This window comes from Bison bison, unplaced genomic scaffold (assembly GCF_000754665.1).
Source record: "Bison bison bison isolate TAMUID 2011002044 unplaced genomic scaffold, Bison_UMD1.0 scf7180017864322, whole genome shotgun sequence".
Lineage (NCBI taxonomy): Eukaryota > Metazoa > Chordata > Mammalia > Artiodactyla > Bovidae > Bison > Bison bison.
In genome coordinates, this window is record NW_011494894.1 from 1,088,650 (window position 1) to 1,098,661 (window position 10,012).

Below are 10,012 nucleotides of genomic sequence, written 5' to 3' on the forward strand. Positions count from 1 at the left end.
ACTGCATTTACAGTTGGTTACATTTACACTTTCTTTTCTGTCCCTATTTCTTGTTCCCTTTATGTGGGCTGGCTCCACCTTCTACAACTCCTTTGTTCCAGGAATAAAAGATAATTGGGAGGGGGGAATTTTGCTTTACTCTCTGGGGCCTCCTTCAACTTGGCTTGCTTCTGATTTTTCTGAAAAAGTAGAGTTGACTGGGACCTTGGAAAGGAAATAGCCTCTCCTCTCCTCATCTACTCTAATATTTGTTTAAATAAGAGAAGTGCTACACTCAATATGTCAGCAAATTTGGAAAACTCAGAAGTGGTCACAGGACTGGAAAAGGTCAGCTTTCATTCCACTCCCAAAGGCGGGCAATGCCAAAGAATGTTCAAGCTATCATACAATTGTACTCATTTCACATACTAGCAAGATTATGCTCAAAATCCTTCAAGCTAGGCTTCAGTAGTAAGTGAACTAACTTCCAGATGTACAAGCTGGATTTAGAAAAGGCATAAGACCAGAGATCAAATAGCCAACATCCATTGGATCATACAAAAAGCAAGGAATTCCAGAAAAATATCTACTTCTGCTTCATGGACTACGCTAAAGCCTTTGACTGTGTGGTTCACAACAACTGTTGAAAATTCTTAAAGAGATGGAAATACAAGACCACCTTACCAGTCTCCTAAGAAACCTGTATGCTGGTCAAGAAGCAACAGTTCGAACCAGACATGGAAGAACAGACTGATTCAAAATTGGGAAAGGAGTACATCAAGGCTGTATATTGTCACTTTGCTTATTTAACTTACATGCAGAGTACATCATGAGAAATGCCAGGCTGGATGAATCACAAGCTAGAATCAAGATTGCTGTGAGAAATACCAACAACCTTAGATATGCAGATAATACCAGTCTAATGGCAGAAAGCAAAGAGGAACTAAAGAGCCTCTTGATGAGAGTGAAAGAGGAGAGTGAAAAAGCTGGCTTAAAACTCAACATTCAAAAAATTAAGATTATGGTATCTGGTCCCATAATAGAAGGGGGAAAAGTGGAAACAGTGACAGATTTTATATTCTTGGGCTCCAAAATCACTGTGAATGGTGACTGCAGCCATGAAATTAAAAGATACTTGCTCCTTGGAAGGAAAGCTATGACAAACCTAGTCAGCATATTAAAAAGCAGAGACATCACTTTGCCAACAAAGGTCCGTATAGACCAAGCTATGGTTTTTCCAGTAGTCACATACAGATGTGACAGTTGGTCCACAAAGAAGGCTGAGCACCAAAGAATTGATGCTTTATTAAACTGTGGTGCTGGAGAAGACTCGAGACTTCCTTGGACAGCAAGGAGATCAAACCAGTCAATATTACAAGAAATCAACCCTGAATAGTCACTGGAAGGACTGATGGTGAAGCTGAAGCTCCAATACTTTGGCCACCTGATGCGAAGAGTCGACTAAATGAAAAAGATCTTGATGCTGGGAAAGACTGAGGGCAGAAGAAGGGGGCAACAGAGGATAAGATGGTTGGATAGCATCACCAACTCAACAGACCTGAGTTTGAGCAAATTCCTGGAGACAATGAAAGACAGGGAAGCCTAGTGTACTGCAGTCCATGGGGTCGAAAATAGTAGTACATGACTTAGCAACTGAACAACTCTCCCATTCAATAGTGATTCAGACTTCTATAAAAGGAAACTTGCTGCCTGATCCTATGAGTACTAACGGAATGGAAGGTGACCAACGCGTGTACAGAGAAAACAGTGTACAGTGCACAGATTCAGGAGAAAGTCAGCCTGGAATAGAAAATCTTCCATGACAGTCCAGCCTGGGCGGGGAAGTTGACCAGGGTGGGAGGCCACACAGAGCATATGACAAGCAGGAGTCAGGCCCAGCACCCCTCTGTGCCACCCTACTAGGGCAGGGCAGGGAGTCCCATCCCCGCCAGATGCCTCCCCACCTAGCTTGGATATGTCCTTGGGGGTGATGACCAGGAGGGGAAATCAGACCCAGGAGCTGCAAAACCACCTGAGGGAACAGGAGATGACCTCTTCAGAAAGAGGAAAGGTATTGCGTCTCTAAATTCCAAGAACTTGGCTGAAAGGAGAGAAGACAATGCCTTTTTTAATATTTTTATTTATTTGTTTGGCTGAGCTGGGTCTTAGCTGCAGCACGCAGGATCTTTCATTGTGGCATGTGGGATCTAGTGCTCTGACCAGGGATGGAACCAGGGGCATTGGGAGCTGGGAGTCTTAGCCACTGGACCACCAAGGAAGTCCCGACAATGCCTTTATTATGCATATGCTAGGGGAAATGATTCTGCAAGGGAAGGTACTAGCTGCCAAAGCAGAAGCACAGCAACTCCAGCCTGACTCAGGCCTGGCTCTGCTGGAGGACCTGAGTCGGGTTCCTGCGGGGAGGGGGAGCGTCACGCTGAGGCTGGGCCACCGAGGACCCAGCCCCGAGCTCCAAAGAGGTGACCCAGGCACCCGAATGTGGAGAGAAGCCTCCTCCTGGGCAGGGTGAAAGACACCCACTCGTCGGGCTCCTCGCTGGGCCAAGGGGGGCCGTCTCTGGGCTTCACCGGGGCAGGCAGCCGGCCACAGGGTCTGGCCGCGGCAAGGGCACAAAGTTCAGGGGGCACAGCAGCAGTGGGCACACCTTCTCGTGCTCCTTCAGCGCCTCGCTCAGGTGCTTCAGCTCCTCTGTCAGCTTGCCGATCTCCCTCCGCAGCACTGTGTTTTCTTGCTCCAGGCACTCATACTCCTGGGAAGACAGGAAAGGCACAAAATCGGCCCTGAAACCCGTGCCCTTCCTCCATCCTCCCGCAGATCTAACTGTGGGCCACGAAGCTCACCTCCTTCCCTGGCAGTTTCTCCTTAACGGTGCCTGCCTCCACCCCTCGGATGTGTTTGTTCCTCTGGTTCATGTCTCTCCCCTCCCACCGGGATGAAAGGTTCTGTGAGCGCAAGTTCTATGAGGGCTTTGTTTTTTTGAATCATCTTTATTGAGGTGTGTGTGTGTGTGTGTGTGTGTGTGTGCGCTTACCTGCTCAGTCAGGTCCAACTCTGTGCAACCCCATGGACTGTAGCCCACCAGGCTCCTCTCTCCATGGGACTCTCCAGACAAGAATACTGGAATAGGTTGTCATGCCCTCCCCCAGGGGATCTTCCAGACCCAGGGATCGAACTGCTGTTTCCTGTGTCTCCTGTATTGAGGTGAATTCTTTCCCTGCTGAGCCAGGGGGGAAGCTGCTTACCGAGGTATGCTGCTGCTGCTGCTGCTGCTGCTAAGTCGCTTCAGTCGTGTCCGACTCTGTGCGACCCCATAGACGGCAGCCCACCAGGCTCCCTCATCCCTGGGATTCTCCAGGCAAGAACACTGGAGTGGGTTACCATTTCCTTCTCCAATGCATGAAAGTGAAAAGTGAAAGTGAAGTCGCTCAGTCGTGTCTGGCTCTTCGCAACCCCATGGCCTGCAGCCTACCAGGCTCCTCCACCCATGGGATTTTCCAGGCAAGAGTACTGGAGTGGGGTGCCATTGCCTTCTCTGTACTGAGGTATAATTCATATAAAATAAAATGCACAGACTTTATGTGTTTAGTTCAATGAGTTTTGACAAGCATAAACAACTGGTTTGATCGAGACACAGAATGTCTCCATCCATCTGGAAGTTCCCTGATCTTGCTGTAGCCACACTTTCCAGGAAACAAACTCACTCAGAAGGACAATGCAGATCGTGGAGTGCAGTTTACTACACCGGCAGGCCCAAGGCAGAGTCTCCTCTTAGCCAAGGACCCCGACCAGTTTTGGGGAAAACCTTATATACTCCAAGTGTTCATGCCCAAATCCACCTCCCCAAATTCCCAGAAACTAGTCTGAACAAAGGAAAAGAAAGATACAGAGTTAACCTGTGATTCATATGCCTTAAGCCTAGGAAGTTAACAGTGGACAATTATCAATAGGCCTGTGGTCATACCCCAATAAGCATAATACAGTGTATGATTCTATTCAGTTACACAGATAATTAGGGTATTCTTTCAGGCAACGGAGAGTCTAGGTACAAGCCCTGGGGCTCTTCCTTCTAGGGGCCTGGTTTTCCAATTGGTATGTCATTTCCATAGATCCTGGGCATCTAGCTCAAAGTCCACAGTCTGGCTCAAGATGGAGTCCTGCTTTCAAGACGGAGCCTGTTCTGTTTCCTCCTTCAATCTCCCTCTGCAGCCAGCCGCCCCTGCCCCCAGCTGCTGATCTGCTTCTGAAGGTCTGTGCTGGGCTCACTCTTCTAGACCCAGCACCCGGAAAAGTGTCTGGAACAGAACGCATGTTTGTTGAATGCTGAGTAAATGAGTGAAAAATACCTGTTGCTTTGGCTTTGCTTCAACACTCACCTAATAAGTTTCCACTATATGAGAGTTTACAGAGGCTTAGAACTGGGGGCGGGGCGGGGGGCGGAATCAGAGAGCCCTTAGCCCAACCCACCCAGTGTTCCCTTTGTAATCCCATCTCCCACATCCGACTCTCTCCTTCTTCCAAGGATACTTCCTTCTGACTGCTCTATTAGAAAGCTCCACTTTGTACTGATCTAAAATCCTTCTCCCCTTCACACCCACCTACTGGGCTTGGTTCCACCTATGGAACCACACAGAGTACGTGCGATACTTTCTCAACATCACAGTTCTTGAAATGTGAGATGGCCCCATACCACTTCCCCTTAGGTGTTCTCTGAGCTCAACTGCCTCAGGTCCTCCCGGCTCCTTGGGTTTTAGGACTTCTGCTTCCTCTGCCCTCCTGGAGGCCATTCCCGATGTATGTTCCATTTGCCAGGGGCTCTGAGCAAACTTCCCCTAACGCAGTGCAGTGCGTGAGTCTGGGGAGGGACCGGCCATACGGAGGGCAGCTGTCTAGAGGTAGTCTGCTCTGGGTGGGACCCACATTCAAAGCCAGCTGGCTCAAGAGATTCTTCTCCCTGAGCTTGCAGAGAAGTGCAGGATTTGCCTGCATCTGCTGCACCTCCGTCCTTGCTTGAATGACCGTTTTTTTATATTTTGGCTTAAGGGTGGGCTCTACATCCACTTCTACTGAATTTCACCCTGTTTCTTGGGCACCTTCCAGCCCAGCAAAATCATTTTGAATATTGATTATGTCAGCTCCTGAACTGGTGATACCACACAGCTCTAAGTTTTCCCCTCATTTGATGAAGCAAGTCTTCTTTCTCTTCATTAGTAAGTCCTACAATACTCGGCCACTTGCAGAGCCTGACCTTCTTAAGGCTGACAGTCTCATTTGCATCTTGTTGAAAAGCTGTTTTCAACCATTTCTAGGTTGATTCATATGATTAGGCTTTGTCGTACCATTTCTAGGTTGATTCATATGATTAGGCTTTGTCGTACCATGCATTTTCTGAGCTGGGGACCCAACCTTATTATCTTACCAGTAATGTTTAAGAAATATTACGGAAAAAGTCTGATCTTCTTACAAGTATGAAGACACATGCAAATTCTCAGCTCTCCCTCTTTGCTAAAGCTGTTCTCCTCAACAGAGTTATCTTCCTTTTTTCGAATGTGGGCCCAGCTCAAGTCCACCACCTCCAGGAAGGCTTCCCTGATTACAGCACCTAATGAAACCACATCTCTCATTATCTGTTCTCTTCAGTCTTGTATCATAGTTCAATCTTACTTATAGTAAATAAAGTCTCTCCCCAAAGATTAGAAACATATAGCAACCAGGAGCCTCTGCTACCTTCTCCTATAACCCTTCTGACCGGTCCCAGTGCCAACATCTACGACTCCTCAACATCAGTGACTCCTCAACTCTTGCCCTCGGTCTCCTCTTACCTTCTTTCCTCCCTGCCTCCCCCTTCTAGTCACCCTCCTCCCGCTCAGAACAAGGGCCCCAGAGGGGTTCCAGGCAGAGGCTATTGAAGCTGTCCCTCTGCCCCCTGTCTTTCCAAGGCAGGCTCTCAGGGTGGCCTGGAATACTGTCCATGGCAGCAGGCCTCACCCACGTGCCCGCAGGCTGTCCGGGGATGACTCTGGCTCCCCCAGGGAGCTGGCCACATCTGCCTGCAGCTCTCCCCCAGACCTACCACCCCCAGCTCCCCACACTCTCGTCTGGGCTTTGACCAGCTCTAGTTCTGGAGTCAGAAGTCAGTCTCCTAATGCAGCAAGAGGCCCTCCGTGGGCTGGAAGGGTCTGGATGGGAGGAGGGCATGGGGGCACAGGCACCACGGGGAGCCTGCCCACAGCAGAGGCTGAGAGAGACTATAGCTCTGGGTAGCTTGCACATGCATGTGTGCAAGCGTGCACAACACGTGCACACACACACACACACACACACACACACTCCATCCTGCAACTGGAAATGCTCTTCACTCCAAGTAAAATGGAGAACACGTTTGAATGGTCCCATCCCTGGTGGCTCAGATGGTAAAGAATCCACCTGCAATGCAGGAGACCTGGGTTCGATCCCTGGGTGGGGAAGATCCCCTAGAGGAGGGCATGGCAACCCACTCCAGTACTCTTGCCTGGAGAGTCCTCATGGACAGAGAAGCTGGGTGGGCTACAGTCCATGGGGTCGCAAAGAGTCGGACACGACTGAGAAACTAAGGACAGCACAGTGAGCTAAGATTTTAACTGGATTCCAAAGAACAGACTCCTTCCTGGGGCAGAATATTCCAAATGCCTTTGTGTAGTTACTGAACTGTGTGGCAAGATGCTCGTGAATGTCTGAGCTTTCCCTCTGGAAGCCACGGGGGCCACACTGCCTAAGTCCTCTGCTTGCCCCAAACCCCCGCTCAGAAAGGCCACAGAGTGGGCGCCCAGCAGGTCCCCTGGCTGCCTTCTCCCTGGGGACTTTCTCTTCTGGGACTTAAGTTTTATTCATAAATCTGCCAGAGGGGGCTTTTTATCGGGCTGAGGGCATAAAAAGAGAAGAAGTCAAAATCTTCTTCAGGCAAGACCAGTTTCACAAAAATAAAAAAGGGGAGTGGGGAAGAGGAGGTGGGAACACTGAGTGGGTACAGAGGGGGATGAGGAAGACCCTCTTCAGCCTGGGGAGAATCACCTGGACTTAATATGTGTGTAAGACAAGCCAAGAACGTTAGACCCTTTGTTATTTCCAAAGAGATGATCAGTCTAGCTCTGATCTTGCTGACTCTTGAGTTTCCTGCCCTGGGAGGGTTTGAGGTCACCAGGCTGCCTTCTCTGGGTATTTGCAGGACACAGTCACAGAGCAGAGACTAGAATGGGAGGTGGCGAAATCACTGCAAATCCAAGTTCTGCCTCGGAAATTAAGCTGTTTCGGGCAGTGATTCCCAACTGGGGCAATCTTGGCAGTCCCCAGGGGACATTGGGAGCAGCTGGAGACAGCCTGGGTGGTGACAGCTGCAAAGGGGGCACCACTGCCTCTAGAGGGTAGAGGGTTGAGCACAGATGCTGCTCAATGTCCTAGGGTACACAGGACACCCTCCCCAACCCAGTGAGGAAACAGCTGACCCCAAATGTCAATAGCACTGGGCTTGAGAAACCCTGGTTGAGCACCTAAGAGAGGCTGATTGAGGACTGAGGTGTTGTCTGGGTGGGGAGAGATTTGGAGTCTAAGATGCCTTTGACGCAAAGACTGGTATGTGGGAACCAGGGGCCAGAGATGATAACTAAGGCGGGAAGGGAATGAGGGGAAGGGAAAGGCCATCAGGAGGACACAGACCCTCTTTCACAAGTGAGGCAACCGAGGCTCAGAGGTACAGCGACTCTTCCAAGGTCATACATACTTGGGACCTGATCCCTAACCCCAAGATCAGCCGCAGCTCTCACGCAATGATAGAAATTCTGCTTTTGCTTGGCAGTGCCTGGGCCCAAATTTCCCCCATGGTGGTTACCAGCAGGAAAGGACTACTCGAACTCAGGATTTTACAATAAGTCTCTTCCCAAGCCTTAAGCTCATATGCTTCCCAGCAGAAAAATTGTGTCACCAGCCCAGGGCGGTACAAATTAGTGTCATCATCACTTTCTAAACCCACTGAGGACTGACATGAAGCATTCTCTTAGAACACGCAATATCTGAAAACACCAGGGCAACACACACCACAATCATATTGCCCAAGACAGTTGTCAGTTTGTGACATTTAGGGCTCCTGAGGATGGCACTGCTGCCTTCCTTTTCTGGCTCAAAATCTTTTCTCAGTCTGACATCTCCGGGTGCCTGGCTTGAACCAGTGTGACCCACTTCTGACACATTCGCAACAGGCCTTAGAGACCCGGACCGTCTTCTTGGGTTCCCATCTGTGAATGTGGACCCAGGTCGTGTGCCTAGTGTTCAGAGATGAATACGGGCTCAAAATCCCCAAGAGAAGGGTAAGTGGTTTGACTGGGTGACTTGAAAAGCCACAGTGAACAGTAAGGCACACAGATACATGCTAGGAACCGCTTCTGGTCACCACAGTGTGGCTTCCAGAAACACCCGCCCGCGGGGGAACTCAGACAACCCTGAAGAGTGAGCCTGGCCTCTCCCTGGCTCTGCCTGCCCAGGCGCCCCTCCCAACCTGCCCTTGGGGGGGGGGGTCCTGCCTGATGAGATAGCTCCCCCATCTTTGGCGCTGGAGAGCTGGGGAAGGAGGAGGGCGCCTGAGAGACTTGTAACAGCTGGGACTAGAGGAGACCTTTCTGCATGTTGGAGGGAAGAGAGGTTCAAGAACTGAGTGGGCAGGAGAGGATGGTGGGAATTTTTAAACACATCCTGCTCTAAATATTCCCCTTCACAGTGCTCAGGAAAGGCAAATAAAGAGCTCGTGCTAAATGGAGATATTTAGCAATGGCAGCCCACAAGATGGGATAGAGGAATTTATGGGATAAAGGCTTTACTCAAGGGGACTTCCCTGGCGGTCTACTGGCTAAGATTCCATGCTTCCACTGCAGAGCAGTGTGGGTTCAAGTCCTGGTCCAGGAATTTAAAATTCCACAGGTTGCAGGTTTAGCCAAAAAAACCCCGCTTTACTTTACTCTTAGGATGGGTGGGCTCCTCTCCTCGGGGAATCACAGGGCAGTTGTGGCTGCCAGGTGGTGGTGGGTTTCATGGCCCCTCAATGTCTCCCAACGCGCTGGCCGCATTCCGAGTCTGAGGAGGAGGTTTCCAATCACCTCTTACTTCTCCCAACCTAGACGTGGCCCGGGAGCCCCAGGGAGCCCGTGGGGCTTTCAGCTGTGACCCACAGCAGTGTGCAAGGTCCCCTGCCCGCAACCCACTGGAGCACGAACTATTCATCACCACACACCTGAAGCAGACATCTCACTGTCAATGTGCAGATGTTCGTCAAAGTTTGAAAACTAGTCACCAAGGTGGCTACTGCCACCAGCGACCAACGACACTTGTGTGCAGCTAGTGACGGCAAAGGGCTTGTGTGGTCCGGATGGAACCACTGTCCTGGCCCCCTTGACACTGTGTTTCCCAACAAAACTCGCCATGGTGCGTGATCCTGATCCATCCTGGCAGCTCCCCAGAGAAAGAGGGGAGGCCGTGGTCTTCTGTGGAGGCCCTGGGTTTCAGAGCAATCAGCCCCGTTTCTGGAAAGGGCAGCTGGCACGGTTATTTCTATGGATAGCAGAACAAGCTATGAAGGGTCCTCCACCCACTGTTCTAAGAGGGATTAGGCAGGAGAAAATGTGACGAACCACCCTTAAGTTTCCCAGACGTCAAGTTCATTTGGTTATCAAATCCCACAATGACAGAAATTGAGAGAGACCCATCTCTTTTTTTTGAAGCTGTAATATTCATGTTACCTTCCATGGTATACAGAATAAGTTCCAGGCTTTCTGAACTAATCAATACAATTAATAAAAATCCCCTAACTCAGCTGGGAAAGAATCCACCTGCAATGCGGGAGACCTGGGTTTGATCCCTGGGTTGGGAAGATCCCCTGGAGAAGGGAAAGGCTACCCACTCCACTATTCTGGCCTGGAGAATTCCATGGACTGTATAGTCCATGGGGTTGCAAAGAGTCGGACACAACTGAGCAACTTTCACTTCAGTTTCA

At 50.0% G+C, this 10,012-nt stretch overlaps 1 protein-coding gene across 1 annotated transcript in view; it reads right to left on the reverse strand.

Annotated features, from left to right (window-relative positions):
* Positions 1-2,099: 2,099 nt before the first annotated feature.
* Positions 2,100-10,012, reverse strand: part of BATF3 (basic leucine zipper transcription factor, ATF-like 3) — an 11,006-nt gene continuing 3,093 nt past the window's right edge. The window contains exon 3 of the mRNA XM_010853035.1: positions 2,100-2,749. Within this exon, the coding sequence (XP_010851337.1) occupies positions 2,564-2,749 (186 nt within the window). The 3' untranslated portion in view covers positions 2,100-2,563. The remainder of the gene's footprint in view (positions 2,750-10,012) is intronic.